The following is an 18,963-nucleotide window of genomic DNA, read 5'->3' on the forward strand; positions in this document are numbered from 1 at the left end:
TGTTGCGGGTGACTTTGAGCCACTGGGTGCTTGGGCGTATATGAGACTGCCAGATACATTAGAGTCCGAGGAGATAAGATGGGGCGTTTAGGTTGATTGTGAGTGTGGGTTTGTGTTTGGTGATGGACGCAAGAGAGAATTTTGATTGCCTTGGTTTTGAGATTGTCACCAGGAAGAAGCTTTTGAGGGACATTGCTTCATTCGTTGGAGAGGTACATGCTCACACGAGGTGTAAAAAGGATGGACCTGTTGGTGTATTGTTCGAATCGGTTCAGTGGAGTCCTTTGATATCGAATCGTATAGACAGACGAGAGAGGGTGACATGATGCTTGTCTCATATATGCAGGCAGCCTCTGTGTGTTGGCACGGGGGAGCTCTCACAAACGAAACGACAATTTTGAACTTGAACCTTCCAACCTCATTCTCAATCCATCACACGATACTCTCACCCTCGTCTTCATCGTCAGCAGCGTATACGTAGGTAACGTCCGGCCTTACCTAGCTCATGCTTTTGCTCAAGACTCTCCAGCTGACCATCTGTGTGCACAGCGAGGATGTCGGAGTCTACCTCTACAGACGAGAAATCTTCTTCAATCCCTCAGCCGAAAGACGACCACGTAACAGCCGACACAATGTCGCCTGGTCCTGTGGATCTCTGCTTCGAGACAGCAGCAAGAAAACAGGTCGTTTCAAGAGGCGATCTATCCCGTGAACAAAACGACCGGCCTATGCGAAACAGATTCCGGCAATTGCAACACAACCGGTACCAGCCTGAGTGGTTATGGGATCGAGTCAAGGAACCTGTCTGCCAGATCCTCCCCAAGACCACCTTCCTGGAACTGCTCGCCACGTACTGGGATCCTCCTCACCACTGGGACCTACCTTCAATTACTACTCTGAGTCGTGTCCTCCATATCAACGAACTGGCCGATAAAATTCTCGGCAACCTCAGACGTAAAGACCTCATGAGCTGTTTGCAAGCCACCCGAATGCTGCGCCGTGCAGTGCAAACGTCCCCAACTGCTCAGGCGCATCTTTCAATCTTGCCCTTTGAGCCTGCCGGCGAGCTTCACCGCGCAGACACATGCTGCCTTCCATTCCCAGAGAATCGTGGATGTCCCATGCTGATCACCAAAGAGATCGGTCGGCGCAGTAATACCGGGCAGCTTGCACATCACATCTTCATCGACATCTACTTTGGTCATGACGGCCATGGACCTAACGATTTCGACATCGCAGGCAGCTGGGCAGACATGAAGCTTCCTGACATGCCGGAGACTATCAAGTGGAAGGCCTGGGTCGATTGTGAGTGTCGTTACATTCTGGAGAATTTCCATGGCGATCGTGGCCCACGCACCGGAACCGCCACGACACTTTGGGGCCACAGGTTGATCACTCATGACAAGCCATTGCGCGAAATCGCCGAATGTGCAAAGGAGGTGTTCAAGGCTCACGAAAAGTGTAAATCTGGTAGAATTTTCTGCGTGTCATTCAAGTGCTCGGCTCGGACGAAGCTGGGAGATGATGGGGAAATCGAGTGTGGTGGAAGGGAGGAACCAGAAGGCATTCTTTCAGGCCGTGTGATTGGGAAGCTGCTGAATTCCTACCTGAAGCCCAGACTGGGATCTTGAGGGTTGATGACTGTTTGTGTGTAGCCAGTGGTCGAACCATGTAGTATTAATTTGCCCAGGTAGTCGAGACCGTCTCCTCGGTCTTATGCTTCCGGTACCAACCCTCTCCGCAGAGCCGCCTATCCGCCTGTTCGGCGACATGAGTTTCCAGTGATACATTTGACAGCCACCTCCTTTGTTCGATTGTTCCGGTCTGTCATGGTGGCTTCATGTACTTACCCACTGGGCCACTGCTGCTGCGAGGATGCCCTCATGGCTACGTTAGGGCTTGGAAGAGTGATGATCTTTTGTCAACAGCCAAGGACGAGAGGTCAAGGTGATGGACCCGGCAATAAGGACGCACAGGGCAACATTTTCATGCCGACCAACTGCCGGACCAGAACAGTGTCAATTTTTAGACTCTTCCAATCTCTAACCCCAACTCCAGTCTTTCAAAGCTCTTAGCTCACATAAACGAGGCCAAACTGACGCCCAACATTATGAGCGTCGATTCATAGCTTCGAGATGAGAGACACCGGTAGAATACCCGTTTAACAGCAGGTAGGCTAGACTTGCTTCTTTCCTCGATTCATGCAGGCCGGGGTAGTGAGGTTTGCTGCCGCGGGTGCGTGGATCTGGGCCAGACTCCAAAATCGGTTGACAAGGGAGAGAAACAGGATGTTCTCGATCGCGGCTCTGCACAATGGAGGTAAGCAGTGCCAATTATTGCACATGCCTAGCTAGCATCGTGTATTTCTCTCTTCACAACGCTTCTTGAACGTAATCTTCACGAACCTTCAACCTTTCCATGGATACCACAGAACTGGACGACTCACTGTATCGAGCTTGCATCGCCGAAGACTTGGCGCAGGTTAAACTTCTGATACAAGAACAGAATGCGCAAGTCGACAAAATCATAGGCCCTCCTGGCCAGCTGGATTATTGCTTGAACCATGCGACAAAGACTGGATCTGTCCCTTTGGTGCGCTTCCTGCTCGAGCAAGGCGGCGCTCCTGTCAATGCCGGTGCTTTGCGCATAGCTGCCTTCGGAGGGGATCTGCCAATGTTGCAGCTTCTGCTCGAACCAATCAAAGCACATCTGACGACTTCGGGCATGTCCAGAAAATGGCGTGGAGATCTTGCTTCAATCTTGGTGGGCACCACTAGAAGGGGTCGTAGCGAGACGGCAGAAGCTCTGAAAGTCTTCCGTACCCGAATTGACGATTTTGACAAATCTGTCGATGCCGGACTACTTGCAGCGTGTGCCGCTGGTGATATGCGCTCTGTCAGATACTTCGTCGGACTTGGTGCTGGAAACAAAGTCGAAGCTCTATCTACCGCCGCCGAGTACCATCAGTTCGAACCTCTACAGTACTTCCTGGAAAATTATTCTTTCGAGCCCGAGGACCTTGGCGATCCTCTGATCTCGGCGGCTGTCAGTGGAGACATGGACTCAATCCTTTTGCTCATCGAACATGGGGCGGAAGATGAATCAGGCGCAGCATTGTCCAAGACTGCAAAGTTCTCTCACACAGAGGCCGCACAGCATTTCCTTAACACCTTCAGATACACAACAGACAAGCTGTCTACAGCTCTCTCGGCAGCCGCACGCACAGCCGATACAAACGTCATGGATATGCTCATTCAGAGGGGTGCTCGAGGTTCTGGTGCGTTGATCGTCGCAGTCCAGAGAAGTCATCTCTCAGCAACCGAGCTTTTGATACGAGATCTTTCACCTACCCAGGCTGAGCTATCAAAGGCTTTGGAGAAGGCCATGTTCATTTGGTTGCGACCTGTGCAGACTTCGAGACCATATCTCTCGAGGGCTTCAAGTTTCTCATCCAAAAGCACAAACGACGGCATTGAGCCGCCGACGACAGTACCGGAAGTTCTCAAATCTCGCGAAGTGTCACGAAGGCGCATCGTCGAGGTTCTCTTAGCAGCAGGTGGTCGACTTTCTGAGCTTTATTACTGCCGTCTACTAGAGATGATGATTCTCACTCAAAATCAATATGGCGTGGAGCTATTACACAACAATGCCAAGTATACGACGGTGGACACCCTGCCCGACGCATACTTGATCAGTCTGGCTATCTACCACCAACAGGACGCCATGGTGGATCTCTTACTCGAATTCCCCATTATGCGCAATCAGTCCGCGGGAGAAACAGAAGAGACAATCGATCTGAGCAGCGTGCAGACGATCGCCGAAAAGACCGTTGCGTGGGAGTCGAAAGTCTATAATCCCATACCCAGCCCACTCATCATGGCAGCAAAATCACGAAACGAGCAATGGGCTAGAGCGCTGATCAACCACGAGGAGACCGACATCAACGAATGGTGCTCTTACAAACCCACCAAAAGGCTTCTGAGCTTCTATGGCTCTGATCAAAAGACACAAACGCCGAGGGAAGAACAGTATGAAGAATTAGGATGTCCATTTGGCACTGAATCGTTACGAGACTGTGCTCTCTCAATGGCTGTACGCTCGGGGGACCTACCTATCATTCGTATGCTCATAGAGAGTGGGGCAGACCCTTGGGTGAATCGACAAGGCATCTCTACCCTCGAATTGGCAGCTCAAACAGGATGCCTGCCAGAAATTGTGCTATCCTTGGAGAACTCTACTCCCGAGTTCAAAATCGACCGAAAGGAATGGGATGGCGGGAAAAGCATGTTGCACTGGGCCGCGATGCATGGAGACGGCGACATGATCAACCTGCTGTGCAAGAAGGGAGCTACAGTCGACCTCTCCGATGGAATGCACAAGACGCCATTACACTCAGCAGTGGCAGCGGGTAACATTGACACAGTCAAAAGTCTGCTCTGGGCTGGAGCCAGTACATCACGGAGAGATGTGGAGGACAGCCTGTGTGTGGATGAGCTTGCCGCGAAGCTAGCACAAGAAGCTTTCTGGTCGGATGAGTTGCGAGCAGTCAGGTTTGAGATCAGCCACTTCCTCAAAGACTGGGTGAGGAACAACATGGATAGGCTGGATGCTGCCAATATCCGCAGGGAATCAAAAGCGGCCGAAGAGAAGGCAAAAGTGGATGAAGCTTCACAGTCAGTGGGAGATGATCTACTAGACCATTTTAGCGATGATGATAGCGTGCATTGGAGCGAAGGAGAGTGATTTCATTGATGAGCAAGTAGGTAATGACTTAGATATACACACGGCCCTTTATGATAATACACAACAAGCATGCGAAGATGAAATGCTTTGATTCTCAGAATGTATGGAGTCGAGAACGAGAGATCAGAAATGTGAATCGTGGAGAGGAGCCGCCGGAAGATGGGGGGCGGTGGTTGCCGGGATCGGGAAGACTCGGTCGTCACTTCTGTCTGGAGTGACAAAACGAATGGCAGGCTGTGGTACGCAGGAAGGAGCGAGCTGAATTGAACAACGCTGCAACTCGAGTGAGCTGCAGTGATATTGAAAGAGCAAGACTGCCTGGTTTCTGAAAGTGCAAAAGCATGTAGATGTGTGCAATGTGGTGATACAAGCAGGGCTCGCAAAGCTACGAAATTCAAAAAGCTGCCAAAAGGAGTGGCCAGTGGGCGCTTTGACCCTCATTCCCAGTGCTTCGACGTGCGGTTTTCGTTCAACCTCACCCTCCTCCTAGAACGACCTCCCATCACCCTCTATCTCCACTCCATCCTACATTTCATTGGGACCCGTCACACCCATCGGGCTTCTAGGAAATTTCCGTCATCATGTTCAGAAGCGCTCTTCGCCAGAGCGCCCGCGTGGCCACCGTCGCCGCCGCTTCGTCGAGAATTTCAGCGGTACGTTTCAACAAGCTCCAACCACTCGCCGACACCTCGCCTGCGACCTCGAGCTCGAAAAATACGCTATACCGGGCCAACAATGGGTCCGACAACCATCATTGGACCTGTCGCCACCCTCATTGGGCATTGTCTGCGCGACGTGTTGGCCGGTTGCGCGCTGGAGCTGTCGCTGGCGACGTCGAAGCTTGCTGCTCGCCTTTGCCAAGTCTTGCAACACATCACTGACAAGTCTCCATCTTCAGGCTCGCGCTGTCGCCCCCGTCGCCAACTCTTTCCGTGGCTACGCCGACAAGGCCTCCCCCACCGAGGTCTCTTCCATCCTCGAGCAGAGAATCCGCGGTGTCCAGGAGGAGTCCGGTCTCGCCGAGACCGGCCGTGTCCTCTCCGTCGGGTACGTCTACAACGACCACAATATCTGGAAAGAAGACAACGGGAACTGACGCATATTCAACAGTGATGGTATCGCCCGTGTTCACGGTATGGCCAACGTCCAGGCTGAGGAGCTCGTCGAGTTCGCCTCCGGTGTCAAGGGCATGTGCATGAACCTCGAGGCCGGCCAGGTCGGTGTCGTTCTTTTCGGTTCTGACCGTCTCGTCAAGGAGGGTGAGACCGTCAAGCGTACCGGTGAGATTGTCGACGTTCCCGTCGGTATGGAGCTTCTCGGCCGTGTCGTCGACGCTCTCGGTAACCCCATCGATGGCAAGGGCCCCATTAAGTCCTCCAAGAGATCCCGTGCCCAGCTCAAGGCTCCCGGTATTCTCCCCCGTCAGTCCGTCTCGCAGCCCGTCCAGACCGGTCTCAAGTCCGTCGACGCCATGGTTCCCATCGGTCGTGGTCAGCGTGAGTTGATCATTGGTGATCGTCAGACTGGTAAGACTGCCGTCGCTCTTGACGCCATGCTCAACCAGAAGCGTTGGAACAACGCCGCTGGCGCCGACGAGGCCAAGAAGCTTTACTGTGTCTACGTTGCCGTCGGTCAGAAGCGTTCCACCGTCGCTCAGCTCGTCCAGACCCTTGAGGAGAACGACGCCATGAAGTACTCCATCATCGTTGCTGCCACCGCTTCCGAGGCTGCTGTAAGTCATAATTCTTTTCTCAGCACACTGTTTGATCATCTTTACTAACCGATTCCCCAAAAGCCCCTTCAATATATTGCACCGTTCACCGGTACCGGTAAGTCAAACGAATAACTTCGTGCCTTCAGTCAGCATACTAACGGACCTGCAATAGCCATGGGAGAGTACTTCCGTGACAACGGCAAGCACGCCGTCATCATCTACGACGATCTCTCCAAGCAGGTTGGGAATCTCCAAAAACATCGTGCATTGCATCAGGTACTAACTCGACCCCCCTAGGCCGTTGCTTACCGTCAAATGTCTCTGCTTCTCCGTCGTCCTCCCGGTCGTGAGGCCTACCCCGGTGACGTTTTCTACCTCCACTCTCGTCTCCTTGAGCGTTCCGCCAAGATGAACGACAAGCTTGGTGGTGGTTCGCTCACTGCTCTGCCCATCATTGAGACCCAGGGTGGTGATGTCTCCGCTTACATTCCCACCAACGTCATTTCCATCACTGACGGTCAAATCTTCTTGGAGGCCGAGCTCTTCTACAAGGGTATCCGCCCCGCCATTAACGTCGGTCTTTCCGTCTCGCGTGTCGGTTCCGCCGCTCAGCTCAAGGCCATGAAGCAAGTCGCTGGTTCGCTCAAGCTCTTCTTGGCCCAGTACCGTGAGGTTGCCGCCTTCGCCCAGTTCGGTTCCGATCTCGATGCCGCCACCAAGCAGACCCTGTCTCGTGGTGAGCGTCTTACCGAGCTCCTCAAGCAGAAGCAGTACAGCCCCATGGCCGTCAACGAGATGGTTCCCCTCATCTACGCTGGTATCAACGGTCACCTCGACAACGTCCCCGTCGCCAAGATCCTCCAGTGGGAGTCTGACTTCCTCAACCACCTCCGCACCAACGAGAAGACCATCCTTGACCAGATTGACAAGGAGGGTGCCCTCAGCAAGGAGCTCGAGGCTAAGCTCAAGGATGTCATCAAGAGCTTCACCGCCAACTTCTCGTAAATTTCTTATTAAAAATTTATAACGGGGAAAATTGCGGGCAGGCCGAAAAAGCCGTGTGTATAGTAGAGCGAAAGTAGCGTCTCATTGAGTTTTTCTTCCAAATCTTTCAATGACACAATGACAAAGTGTATAATCTTCTGTTTTCGTACAAGCTGTGATCGCGTTTGCTTAATCGTTCCTGCCAGAAATCGCATTCAATGTATATTCTGCTTACAGACCAATTCAGATTCGCCACCGCTATGAAGACGGCAACCACGGAAGGCACTGCCTTGATGAATCACCATCGAGCGTCCCTGTCGCAGAACACCCATGGCCTGGCTATCGAATGGCACGATGCCATCTACACTACCGGTACTCTCCTGTGCGAGTAACCTATCCCGGCGCTCTGACTGGGCATCCTCTCGGACTCAAACAACATCCTGCCGTTTAGCAGCCCCTCTTTGGGAGCAGGTCAAGAGGCTGAGAAAAGGACATCATCAGCAACAAGCGCACCGCTCAGTTTTACATCGCTACCACCTGAACGATCAACACAGCTACAGCTACACAGACATCCGAGGCAACACAGTACGTCATTCCGACCCAACTATACCCAGAAGGCAAATATCAAGCCAGGCTGTATCGAACGACACTATGCTTGTTGTGGCGGGAACTGTCAGAGCATAGGTTGACCTTTGAGTCCATCCCAACGACGACTTGATATGTACCAGTCTTGTCTGGTGCAGAACTTGGCCACTTCTCTCAAAGGCAGGTCAACTTACATGGTCATCTAATGTCCGAGAAGTCCACAGGAACAAACGTTCTCCCGCAGCGACACTTTCTTTCTGATCTTACTATTCCAATCTTATCAGGTTTTCAATCGAAGTGGTAGACTGGTAGCATTTCAAGCTGGGCGATGCTCTTGGGTTCTGCCCGGGCGACTCTAGAGCTAATGCAATCCGTATCCTATATAGTTCTTGAAAGACCATGTCTCGAAGCCGTAAAAAGGCAGATTGGAAATGATATAGCGACAAGTAGCACTAGCTGCCGAAGTTCTGTCTGGGCTATATTCGCTTACTCTACACGATTGCTGCTTGAGTGTTTCTCATTGCTGCCAGGGAGTCCTATGTCGGTGCAAAAGGGGATGGAACGCCTCTTGGGTCTGGATTCACGGTGTCTTTGGGAAACAAATGTTCTCGCGCTTTCGATAACTGCGGATATAGCTTTGAGTCGTTTTTCCCACCACTTGGATTGAAGGGCTGTCGACGTGTAAACTGCGGTTTTTAACCTCAATCTCATGTCGAGAAAGCCCTGGCGATATTCACTATGACCTTGACCAAGCCTAGCATTCATTCGCCAACAACGTCAAGTGAAGGGGTTCCATAACATGAAGCTGCTAGCAAAGTTGTGTTCGCCACCTTTTCAAATGCGCTGTTTCTTGGAAGATGATCGGAGACACTGACGTTGATCATTTTCTCTCGACATCACTTTTATGGTCCAGGAAGACACGGAAGAACATTTCAGCAAGTATATTGCTTGTTGTGCCTGCAAACACGAAAACTCCAGAACGCCTATCCCAATCTCTGCCCCCCCTTCTCGCTCCAACACCCTCCGAGGACTTCTACACCTCTCCATCTCTCTCTACCTCATCTCTACCTGACAAGCTCAAGTAACATGATAGCCCACACTTCGATGCCCAAACCCAAATATCCAGTGCTCAACCAGAGGTGTACGCCGAAAAGGAACACGACATACCATATCCAATCGATGGACAGCAGTTGGTGATAGATGTCGCTGATCAGGCTGGGTTTTTCTTGACACGGAACTTCATTAGTTGAGTCTGGAGTGTTCGATCGTCATATAGCTGTCAAGCAAGGATGGGAGGTCAGGGGAGGGGGCGAGTCAGTAGAGACGTTTGGGCGGTATTTTCGAGGAGCTGGTGAAGATTGTCAAGGCTATGGGGGATCGATCAGAGCGTGACATGTGGACGGAAAGGACGGACAAGAGGAGAATAGGTGTAGAACTGCAGAATATGCTGTCGGTCTTTGTCATTTTCGTTCATGGATATCATTCAAGGAATTTAGTGCTTTCTGATCATGTTGGATGTTAGGATTGTGCAGTGGGCGTTTTGTGAAATTTGGGGTTTGGGAGTGTGACGGTGTTTGTTGCATAGATCTAACGTGGCAAAGGGTTCAAAATTTCAAAGTGCTGTCTCTAGTCTTCGGTAGTAGCATGTAATAGATTGGTAAGTGGAAATGTAGAAGTGTGCAACGTGTTCGTGTGTGGTATCATTTATTTTGGTAGTAGGGCGTAGAGAAAGGGGGAGAGGGAATGGTGGTCGATCCAAATTGAAAGTGAAAGAGGGGCAAATCGCTAATCCAGAAACCCAATGCATGTGTAAGGAAAGAAAGGTGTTACTTGAGCTCCGTCTTACCCATAAGGTCTGCGAGCTCATCGACAGAGTTGTCTTTCTCTTGGGCGACATTCTCTGATTCGGCTTGATCGGCCTGCTTGAGGACTTGTTCTTCCTCGGCATCTTCGTCATCGTCAATGTCCTCATCATCGTCGTCACTATCCTCTTCCAGGTCGTCAAGCTCATCAACGCCCCAAGTCTCATCGTCTGCGTCGACGTCAGGGGCATTTTCTTCCCTGCGCTCATCAAGGAGAGTCTTAAGAGCTTCAACGTTGGCATCTTCCTCTGAGAACTTGTTGCCGTTCAGTTCAATACGCTGCAGAGCAGGAAGGGCGTCGGTCTGGGCGACTTTGCAAAGAGCAGCAATACCCTTGGCATCGATCTCGTTGTACTGTAGGCGAAGTGTTTTGAGAGTCTTGTTCTTGCCAGACTTAAGGGCGTCTGCGAGCATGACGGCGCCGCGAGCGCTGAGCAAGCAGTCGCCCACGCCAATTTCCTTGATGACGGACCAGTTTGCGATGACATCGGCGAGAGCGCGACCACCCATGGCGGTGAAAGTGTTGTCTTGCAAGTCTATAACTTCCAAAGCAGTGCACTTGCTCAGACCGTTCTGCAACAGGGTGGAGATACCTTCCTTACGGATACCATTCTGAGTCATGCGGATGGTCTTGACCTTGTTGTTGGCCGAGTATGCGTGGCCCCAAGCCTCCATAGAGTCGGCCTCAAGTCTGTTGCGACCGCAGATGACAGTCTCGAGGTCGGGTACCGTCTTGCCATCCTTGCGAGCTTGCTCTTTCTTTCCGGCGAGAGTTGTAAGGGCCTCGGCGACGAGGGTTCCAGCAGCAGGACCAAGACCGTTGTTGTTCAAGATGAGATGTTGCAGGGGCACGTGCTGAGAGAGGAAGGGCTGCAAGGGAGCGACCGTCCTGACGCCGAAAGCATTGTCGGATAGATTGACAGTATGCAATTCGGGGAGGGCGAGCAAAGCGGTGAGTAGGTGTGTCACAGCTGGGGGGATCTCATCATATGTACGTGCTGTAAAGATGTCGGCGAAATTGACGACCTGGAGAGCGTCAGATTGGACCGTTGGCATTTACGATGTCCGTTATGCAATATGCCGGCCTACCTTAAGCTTCTTCTTAGTCTCGAGCACCTTGGCCAGGGCTTCGCAGGCGTCCACACCCAAAGTGTTTCCCACGAGGATGACCTCCTCGACGTCCTTGTTAGCCTTGAGCTCCGCGATGTGTTTGTCCATGTCGGCAGCCGAGTCGAGTTTCAGGGCCTTGCCCTCGAGCGAAAATGTGTTGACCATGACGATGTTGTAAAAGTTGGGTGGAAGAGTGAGGAAGGAGAGTGTGCGGTATGCGGACGAGCAGAGGAAGGCAGCGTGTTTTGCGACAGAGGGAAATTGCTGAAACAAGCAGTCGCACCTGTGTTTATGTTGCTTTCCTTCCAGAACTTCTTTGGTGCCAAGCAATGACTCGCCTCGCCGCAATTGCCCCCGGAATGCCAATCCGTTGCTGACATATTGTTCGCGATTGCCTCATATGCCAGCATATTTCGACTTGTCTTGTCGCATACCATTTTCTGCTCTTGCCACGCATTCAATCCAGTCAACATGTCTCAGCGTATGTTTCCTGCACCATGCGACTGCTTCCGTCCAGTCTCTGACCTGTTCCAGCATCTTCCACAGTCGTAAGCACCAACAACCTCGCTGCCGACCTCAAGCCCCAAGGCGAAGCCGCCGCAAAGGTCAAGGTACGACATCACCTCGCACACCCATATACAAATCCACAATCTGACCATTCGCCACAGCCATGCTGTGTCTGCAAGGATGAGAAGGCTGCCCGCGACGAATGCATGCTCTTCTCCAACGCCGCCGACCCGCAAGCCGACTGCCAGAACATGATTCAGAAGTACAGAGCTTGCATGCAGGGCTACGGCTTCAACTTGCCATAAACACACACCACCTTCTTTCCTATTCTGCATTGCGACCGGCGTTACAAGGATACGGGCAAAATCTCTAGACTTTTAGATCTATGTATAACTAGTGTACAATACCACCACTTCTCTCAACTCTCTGTGTCTGTCCATCACAGCGTTTTTTGCTTGTCGTCTGCTTGCTTGCCGAATTGCAAGATTCCACTCTCAGCCACGAGATGCCACAAACACCAAAGATAGCATAGGCCGAAACCCACTGCACCAACACATACATTGCCTACTACCCACAGATCGGGCATGTTGGCGGGTGCCTGCACAAACGCCTCGGCGAAATGCCAGCCAATCATTGCTGCATAGAACAAGATATGCATTGCTTTGACGGGCAGCGACAGCCAAATGCCTTGCTCGCCGAAGTAAGCTGAAAGCGAAGTTGGCGGGAGACCCATGAGGTACGTCCAGAGGAAAGTCAAGACGAAATAAGGCATTCTGAGTTCGTCTCTCTTCAGCAGAGGGAACATGGTCCAGCAGGCCAGGGTGTTGGCAAATCCGATCCAAGCGCGAAGATCGGGTCTTAGTCCGCCATGTCCAGCGACAAGCATAGTCATTGGCAGCAACGGCAGCAAAACATTCTTCTCGTGCACTTGATAGCTGCAGAGGAAGAAGCCCCATGCCGTTGTTGCTAGCGCCCATGGTACAAGCTCTTTTCTCGGCTTGAAAAAGATAACCATGCATGGTGGCAGGATTGAAAGACTGGTGAGTCCCAGTGCTGCTCGAGAAAGTAGACTTGAGTCGTATTGGTGAAGTTTGTGAACTCCAGATGCGTGCACGGCGCACCAAATATTCGCCACCTTATCCTCGAAGAGTCCACGTGCAAATGGGAAGATGCGGTGGATAGACTGCGCAAGCTGGAACACAAGCGGGTAGTACCAGGCCTTGGTTGAAAGCTGGACGGGAAGACTCTGAAGCAGGGGAGGAGTTGATGCTTCAAAAGGTAGAAATACTCCTTTCCACGAATCATGTGCAACGCCAAGTAGAAAGGGCAAGAAAAGAGCCACAAAAGAGACGGTCGTGACCACAGCTATACTCAACAGTCTACCAATGTTGATCCGAGGAAAGACGCAAATTCCAAGCAGGTAAGCAAATACAGCCGGTGCGTAGAACAGTGCCATCTGCTTGAAGCCAAGCGCGGCAACAAAGTACACACAGCTCCAAAGATGGCGGCCTGCAAGCATACTTGACATGGATGCAAGCATCAAACCAAGCATGACGGTGTTGTATTGAAAGTGTCCATGGTCGATGAGCATTGTAGCCGGTTGCATGAGAGCAGCTGTGAGGGCAACAGAAGACTCCCACGTAGTAATTCCACACAGCTTGCTCATATGACGGATGAAGATAACAGCTGCCGGCACCAAGATGAGGTATTCGGAAACGATTACTGTGGCGCGCATGAAGATCTTTAGATCGTGGTCATCGAGACCACGAGAACTTTTTAGAGCAAACCATGCTGGGTTGATAAAGTTGCCCCTGAGCTGGTCAGTATGTCTATGGTTGAAAGAGATGGGTGTGTGTATACTCACACTTTACCAAGTGCCCAACTGTGATAAGCTGTCAAGGGCGGATAGTCCAGTCCCCACCACTGTAAATCGTGAAAATACCAATGAGAGACAGGTAAATTGATAGTCAGTTCCATCCAATGTCGCTGTGCCTCGAAGTCACCATGCATCGGTGGTTTTTGGAGACCTGGACAAGAATGAGTCTTAGAACTTGTGATTGTGCATCAAGTCGTGGACTAACCAGAATAGCCCCAGAAGCCAGTAGCCCATCTGAAGAGTCCCACAGCCATAAGGATGAGCGGCATCACAATCCATTGTGACACTGTCCCCTTGGCAGGCAGTAAGAAAGCCACCAGAGGGAAAGCTGGCTTTTGTTGTTTCGTCTCTGCATCGGTAACGATCAGAGCATTACTGCGAGGACCCGAGACTTGGTCGTCTCTTCTCTTCTTGCGGGGACGATGTGATGTAGGAGCCATGTTTTACCTCAATCAACCATTCCACTGTCCACGTTGGCAACTGCGATGTTAAGCCAAGCAGCCGCTAGAAGTCCCTCAGATGCGGGACAGGACCCTTGGCTCTCGTGGGCGGTGAACGCGGCCCGTCGCCCGAGGACCGTTCTGGTCGGGCACGGACGCGTATATATTTTTTTCGACTGGCAGAAATTCTTAGCGCCGCTGCTGATCAAAGCTGCCAGCCAGAGGTATTTCAAGCCCATCGCCTGCCTCTGCTTTTTCTTTTGCATCCTCCTTCACCAGAATTTTCCTCGTCATCTTCGTGGAATTTTCATCAACTCTTTATATTCGACTTTTTTATCACATCAGTGGGTTCGTCTCTCAATAGTGGGTTCAGGTCTTCTCTTCGCGTTGTTGGTTTTGCGTGAGGCAGACTGAGATGTCACCATCTCTTTAACTTGGGTAGTGGGCACATGCGCAATCAGGACGGCTTTTCTCATCAGTTCATCTCGCGCGCAGATCCATGGCTTCTTGTGGGAACACATTGCCATGACATGCCGCGAGAGCAGTGGGCTAGAGGGCTTGTTGGCTTCCATCACTTCGTGTGATCATGGGTACTGAGGGCTTTGCCGCACACAGCGACCATCACTGGTCGCTCACACCATGCTCGTCGTATCTGCTGTCGCTGTTGCAATCCGCGACAGCTTGACCGATCGACTATGCACACCAACCACCACGCGAACCGCCTTACCCACCACCTCGTCAAGGTTCCGAACCTTACTGACCTCGACCACCAGAATACCAACACATCACAATGGCAAAGGACAAGAGCACCAAGAAGGCCGCCGCCCCCAAGGTCGAGACCACCAAGGTCAAGTCTGGCCGTGTCTCCAAGGCCGAGGCCCCCAAGGTCAACAGCAAGGACGTCGCAAAGAAGGTCGCCGACGCCACCAAGAAGTCCAAGAAGAGCAAGAAGGAGCCTACCCCCGAGCCCTCCAGCTCTTCCGACTCCGACGAGGAGATGGACTCCGACAGCTCTTCCGACTCCGAGTCTGAGGCCGAGGCCAAGCCCGTCTCTAAGAAGGCCGCCAAGAAGGAGGAGTCCTCTGACTCTTCCGACTCTGACAGCTCTGAGGACGAGAAGCCCGCCGCTAAGGCCGTCGCCGCCGAGACTTCTGACTCTGACTCCGATAGCAGCGACGACGAGTCTGACGCTAAGCCCGCAGCAAAGAAGGCCGACTCTTCCGACTCTGACAGCTCTGACTCCGAGTCTGAGGCTGAGAAGCCCGCTGCCAAGGTACGTTTCGATCACACACATCTGTCTCTCCATCGACCTTGCTAACATAATCTCTCTCAGGCCGACTCTTCCGACTCCGACTCGTCCGACTCTGACTCCGACTCCGAGGAGGAGGTTAAGAAGGTTGAGGAGCCCAGCAAGAAGCGCAAGGCCGAGGAGGCTCCCGCTGCTGCCTCCAAGAAGGTCAAGGCCGAGGGCACCTTCGGCGAGCCTAGCAAGGTTCTCTTCGTCGGTGGTCTCTCATGGAACGTCGATGAGGACTGGCTCTCCAAGGAGTTCGAGGAGTTCTCTCCCGTCTCCGTCAGAGTCATCACCCACGCCGACTCTGGTCGCTCCAAGGGTTTCTCATATGTCGAGTTCGCCGACATCGATGCCGCCACTGAGGCTCTCAACGCCAAGCACGGTACCGACCTTGATGGCAGAACCCTCAAGTGCGACTTCAGCACTCCCAGAGACAACAGCAACCGCAGCTACGACAAGAACCAGGTCGGTGCTCGCGCCAACACCTTCGGCGACAAGCAGCAGGGTGCTCCTTCCACCACCCTCTTCGTTGGTAACGTTTCATTCAACACTACCACCGACAGCCTTACTGGCTACTTCTCCGAGTTCGGTTCCATCAACAGCATCCGTCTCCCCACCGACCGCGAGACTGGCGCCCCTAAGGGCTTCGGTTACGTCGAGTTCGGCTCCGTTGACGAGGCCAAGGCTGCTCTTGAGGGCTTGAACGGCGCTGACGTCGATGGCCGCAACATCCGCCTGGACTTTGCTGCTCCCCGTGATAACAACGGTGGCGGTGGTGGCTTCGGCGGTGGCCGTGGCGGCGGTGGTTTCGGTGGTGGCCGCGGTGGTGGTCGCGGTGGCTTCGGCGACCGTGGCGGCCGTGGTGGTGGTCGTGGCCGTGGCGGTTTCGGTGACCGTGGTGGTCGTGGTGGCCGCGGTGGTGGCCGTGGTGGCTCTACCAACCGTGGTGGCTTCGGTGACTTCCAGGGCAACCGCATGTCTTGTAAGTAAGCTAACGGTACAGACTCAGCGAGCTGGTATTGCATGATTGACTAGCATTGATGAGAGGGTCCAGGACGCCGTCTCGTTGATGTCGAACTCAGTTTGTGAGCTGGCTTGTTGAACAAGTACCGCATCTCAATTTCTCTAGAGGACTTTGCTAACTGTACCTTCATCTAGTCGACTAAGCGTTTCGCTCAATCATCATTAATCGGTTCATGTCATTATCAAAAAGTTTGGCGTTCACGGATCCCTGGGATAGCATGATCATTCGGTCAATACAAGGCAGCGAGGACATCATAGCTGGGAATGGGTGGTTCCTGTACAATCACGGCGCTAAGGTGAGTTGTAGCTTATTCGATACCGTAGTAGAAGTAGTTTCATAGATGTTATGATCAAAAGATATACCCATACCTCAACAAGAATCGATCGTCCAATATCAGTCACAAGTGCAAGATGATGGTCACGTGGCATGCAGGTGCTATATCCAGATCGCAGGTGGTTGGGCAGCGGTCAGGGTGGCAGGAATACATGTGAACATTCTTCTGCAGCCAAGCAGGGCCAGACCAATCACGCGTCCTGTTGTTTTATCGAGTCGCAGCAATCAAGCAGGCAGTGCTCAAAGAGCAGAAAGTCTTCGAAACGAAGGAAGGACAAAGGGAGCAAAGCTTAAGGAGAGCCCACGGGGACCAAGGCTTCGAGGCCGTTGCGTGATCAGCGAGCCCCGCATGCGCTATACATCATTCACCGACTTCCTCACTCGCATCATCGACGACGACCGAGCACGCCGTCGCTGTGTCTCCTGCTAACTCACACCACTTTCCTGTCGCTTTCGTCTCCTTGTCGGCCTTGACGAATCCAGTTGTTTCTGCCGCATGATTCGTCAGTGCCTGTAAAGACTAGACTGCCACCCCTCTCTATCCTTCTCACTCTGCGGACTCTCCTTGTCCAGCCACGCACCCCTCTCCTTGTACCACTTGCTGTCTGGTATCGCGGACCACATAGTATCACGACTCGAGATCCATCCCAAAAGCGCCATCATGTCCAACTACCTGAATACCGGAAGCAGAGGTCTTGGACCGTCCACAGATGCAGGCCGGACTCGATCAGAAGGTAAGAAACAAGCGTGTGACTTGACTGCGTCTCTGTACCTATTTCATGTTTCTGCGCGTGTTTGCTCATTGCCTCGACCCGCCTCCTGCTCTTCTTCCATGGCTGCGCTGAAAAGAAAGCATGAAGGCAGCGCTGACAGCAACCATCATCTAGATTCATGGGTCGAGATCTCCTCACAGCCTTCGTCGTCGTCGCTCTCTTCCGCTGCCGATGAGATTGTCACCACCGGTCTCCGTGTCCATCAACCGCCAGCCTCTTCTCGCCGAAGACGCCAAAGACCCGGTCGACCCTCTCGGCTCAACATCGCCAGTCGTGCAGGCAGTGTCGGAGCTGCAAGCAGTCAAGAGGAATATGAAGAGAGCGAAAGTGATGACGACCATGTCATAACATCTTCAAGCGAAGGACTCACGCTTCCTGCCACCCATACTAGAAGCGCCATGGTCGAGTCTTCCGACGACGATGAGAACAGAACTGCTGTCAACTACCCTATCAACAATGATAATGCCTTTACACCTCAACCGAATGCCTTCTCTCACCCCTCAGGCCACTCTGTCAGGCACGCCAGTCAGCCTGTCCCAGGCTCATACTTCCCTGCTCAGCCTGAGCGTCGTCACTCGGCCAGACACTCATACCCTTCTCGTTACGAGGCCAGAGTTCAACACTCGCCTTACAACCTGCTCTCGCCAAACCACAACGCAGCTGCTGACCATGAAGCCGCTTTACGCGCCAGTCTCTCCACCTTGCAGTCGTTTGCCGCCGCCGCTCGCGGACTGCCCAAGTCCAACACGCGCCCTACAACTGATGCATCAAGTCCAGCTTCGAACAGGATCCAGCCAAACACACTGAGAATGGTACCTGCCTCTGCTCTCGAGAACAACTCACCTCTCACAGCTCAAGTCAACGAGCCCACCTTCAAGCCAACCATCCGCCGTGCCTCCACATCCACCTCTGCTTCTGCCGACGTCCGCTCCACAAAGTCCGAGGCTAAGCGAAAAGGAATAACAACCAGAGGCTCTTCCAAGGAACGCAGAGCAATCAAGAAACGCCGCGACTCCGGCGCAGTTTACAGTATTGACGACGTCAATCCTACAATGTTCACCTGGATTGTCGGTGTAGGTGTTGTGGTCTTCGTCAGCGCCATGAGCTTCACCGCCGGCTACACAACGGGCAAGGCAGCAGGACGATTGGAAGCCGGCATGACCGGCACCGGCGAAGGGGCCACAGCTTGCGCACGCGAAGCCGGCAAGAGCGGTCTGGTCCGGAAGATCAGATGGGCCAGCACCGTAGGCGTTGGTGCTTGATTGAGTGGCACCTTGCTGATGCTATGCTTCTGAAGATCAAGCCTGAAGGACTTAGGCATGGCTGAGCCTCTGTCATTGTGTTTTACGTGATTATGGAAAGATGGATGAATGAATCTGAACACCATGGGATGATGTTTCTCGGGACTATTGGCGTATCGGGACAAGGGCGTTTCCTTCAACGGAGGGCATAATACCACTGTTTTTTTTTTTTTGAGTGCGAATGCGAATGGGTAAGGGAGAAATGATATATCTGATCAGAGGGTTTTTGGTATGCAGAAATATGAAATTGAAAGCTTCTTACCACATCAGCATTTGATATTACTCGCGTGTTCGTGGCGTTGCAAGTTTATATGAACTGGTAATGGTAGAGTTGGAGAATGCTTCACCCACACCTGTGAGATTGGAAGGAGTTTGTCTCGGGTTATGGTCAAGTTACGGTACTGGCTTGTTCTCATA

At 52.5% G+C, this 18,963-nt stretch overlaps 8 protein-coding genes across 8 annotated transcripts; 6 read left to right on the forward strand and 2 right to left on the reverse strand.

Annotated features, from left to right (window-relative positions):
• Nucleotides 1-464: 464 nt before the first annotated feature.
• On the forward strand, nt 465-1,305 carry M438DRAFT_399982 (uncharacterized protein; the record flags this gene model as incomplete). The annotated part of the gene is made up of 2 exons (XM_029909446.1): nt 465-477; nt 550-1,305. A coding segment is annotated over exon 2 (750 nt), but the record flags the coding sequence as incomplete, so codon positions are not given.
• Nucleotides 1,306-2,090: 785 nt separating this feature from the next.
• On the forward strand, nt 2,091-4,817 carry M438DRAFT_348983 (ankyrin). The gene has a single exon (XM_029906276.1). It carries the CDS (start codon nt 2,419-2,421, stop codon nt 4,741-4,743), a length of 2,325 nt encoding a protein of 774 aa, XP_029756427.1. The 5' UTR covers nt 2,091-2,418; the 3' UTR covers nt 4,744-4,817.
• Nucleotides 4,818-5,699: 882 nt separating this feature from the next.
• Nucleotides 5,700-7,564, forward strand: M438DRAFT_348984 (ATP synthase subunit alpha). Its single transcript, XM_029906277.1, has 4 exons — nt 5,700-6,475; nt 6,539-6,572; nt 6,630-6,697; nt 6,755-7,564. The coding sequence occupies exons 1-4, from the start codon at nt 5,879-5,881 to the stop codon at nt 7,460-7,462; spliced, it is 1,407 nt and encodes a 468-aa protein (XP_029756428.1). The 5' UTR covers nt 5,700-5,878; the 3' UTR covers nt 7,463-7,564.
• A 2,288-nt stretch (nt 7,565-9,852) lies between these two features.
• On the reverse strand, nt 9,853-11,163 carry M438DRAFT_281989 (RNI-like protein; the record flags this gene model as incomplete). Its single annotated transcript, XM_029901279.1, has 2 exons — nt 9,853-10,914; nt 10,978-11,163. The coding sequence occupies 2 exons, from the start codon at nt 11,161-11,163 to the stop codon at nt 9,853-9,855; spliced, it is 1,248 nt and encodes a 415-aa protein (XP_029756429.1).
• Nucleotides 11,164-11,534: 371 nt separating this feature from the next.
• Nucleotides 11,535-11,810, forward strand: M438DRAFT_281915 (uncharacterized protein; the record flags this gene model as incomplete). The annotated part of the gene is made up of 2 exons (XM_029901272.1): nt 11,535-11,609; nt 11,667-11,810. Coding segments are annotated over 2 exons (219 nt in total), but the record flags the coding sequence as incomplete, so codon positions are not given.
• A 134-nt stretch (nt 11,811-11,944) lies between these two features.
• Nucleotides 11,945-13,821, reverse strand: M438DRAFT_281923 (ALG6, ALG8 glycosyltransferase; the record flags this gene model as incomplete). The annotated part of the gene is made up of 3 exons (XM_029901273.1): nt 11,945-13,316; nt 13,370-13,532; nt 13,587-13,821. The coding sequence occupies 3 exons, from the start codon at nt 13,819-13,821 to the stop codon at nt 11,945-11,947; spliced, it is 1,770 nt and encodes a 589-aa protein (XP_029756431.1).
• A 790-nt stretch (nt 13,822-14,611) lies between these two features.
• Nucleotides 14,612-16,105, forward strand: M438DRAFT_339048 (RNA-binding domain-containing protein; the record flags this gene model as incomplete). The annotated part of the gene is made up of 2 exons (XM_029904181.1): nt 14,612-15,094; nt 15,155-16,105. 2 exons carry the CDS (start codon nt 14,612-14,614, stop codon nt 16,103-16,105), a joined length of 1,434 nt encoding a protein of 477 aa, XP_029756432.1.
• A 670-nt stretch (nt 16,106-16,775) lies between these two features.
• On the forward strand, nt 16,776-18,719 carry M438DRAFT_348988 (uncharacterized protein). Its single transcript, XM_029906278.1, has 2 exons — nt 16,776-17,206; nt 17,360-18,719. The coding sequence occupies exons 1-2, from the start codon at nt 17,134-17,136 to the stop codon at nt 18,505-18,507; spliced, it is 1,221 nt and encodes a 406-aa protein (XP_029756433.1). The 5' UTR covers nt 16,776-17,133; the 3' UTR covers nt 18,508-18,719.
• The last annotated feature ends 244 nt before the right edge of the window (nt 18,720-18,963 follow it).

Source organism: Aureobasidium pullulans, assembly GCF_000721785.1.
Source record: "Aureobasidium pullulans EXF-150 unplaced genomic scaffold scaffold_26, whole genome shotgun sequence".
NCBI lineage: Eukaryota > Fungi > Ascomycota > Dothideomycetes > Dothideales > Saccotheciaceae > Aureobasidium > Aureobasidium pullulans.

Bases quoted from the DNA above. Each gene is read 5' to 3' on its own strand.
- M438DRAFT_348988 (XM_029906278.1), top strand. From the start codon at position 17,134: ATGTCCAACTACCTGAATACCGGAAGCAGAGGTCTTGGACCGTCCACA. The intron at 17,207-17,359 runs GTAAGAAACAAG...ACCATCATCTAG, and splicing joins AGGCCGGACTCGATCAGAAG to ATTCATGGGTCGAGATCTCC.
- M438DRAFT_348983 (XM_029906276.1), top strand. From the start codon at position 2,419: ATGGATACCACAGAACTGGACGACTCACTGTATCGAGCTTGCATCGCC.
- M438DRAFT_348984 (XM_029906277.1), top strand. From the start codon at position 5,879: ATGGCCAACGTCCAGGCTGAGGAGCTCGTCGAGTTCGCCTCCGGTGTC. The intron at 6,476-6,538 runs GTAAGTCATAAT...ATTCCCCAAAAG, and splicing joins CCACCGCTTCCGAGGCTGCT to CCCCTTCAATATATTGCACC. The intron at 6,573-6,629 runs GTAAGTCAAACG...GACCTGCAATAG, and splicing joins TGCACCGTTCACCGGTACCG to CCATGGGAGAGTACTTCCGT.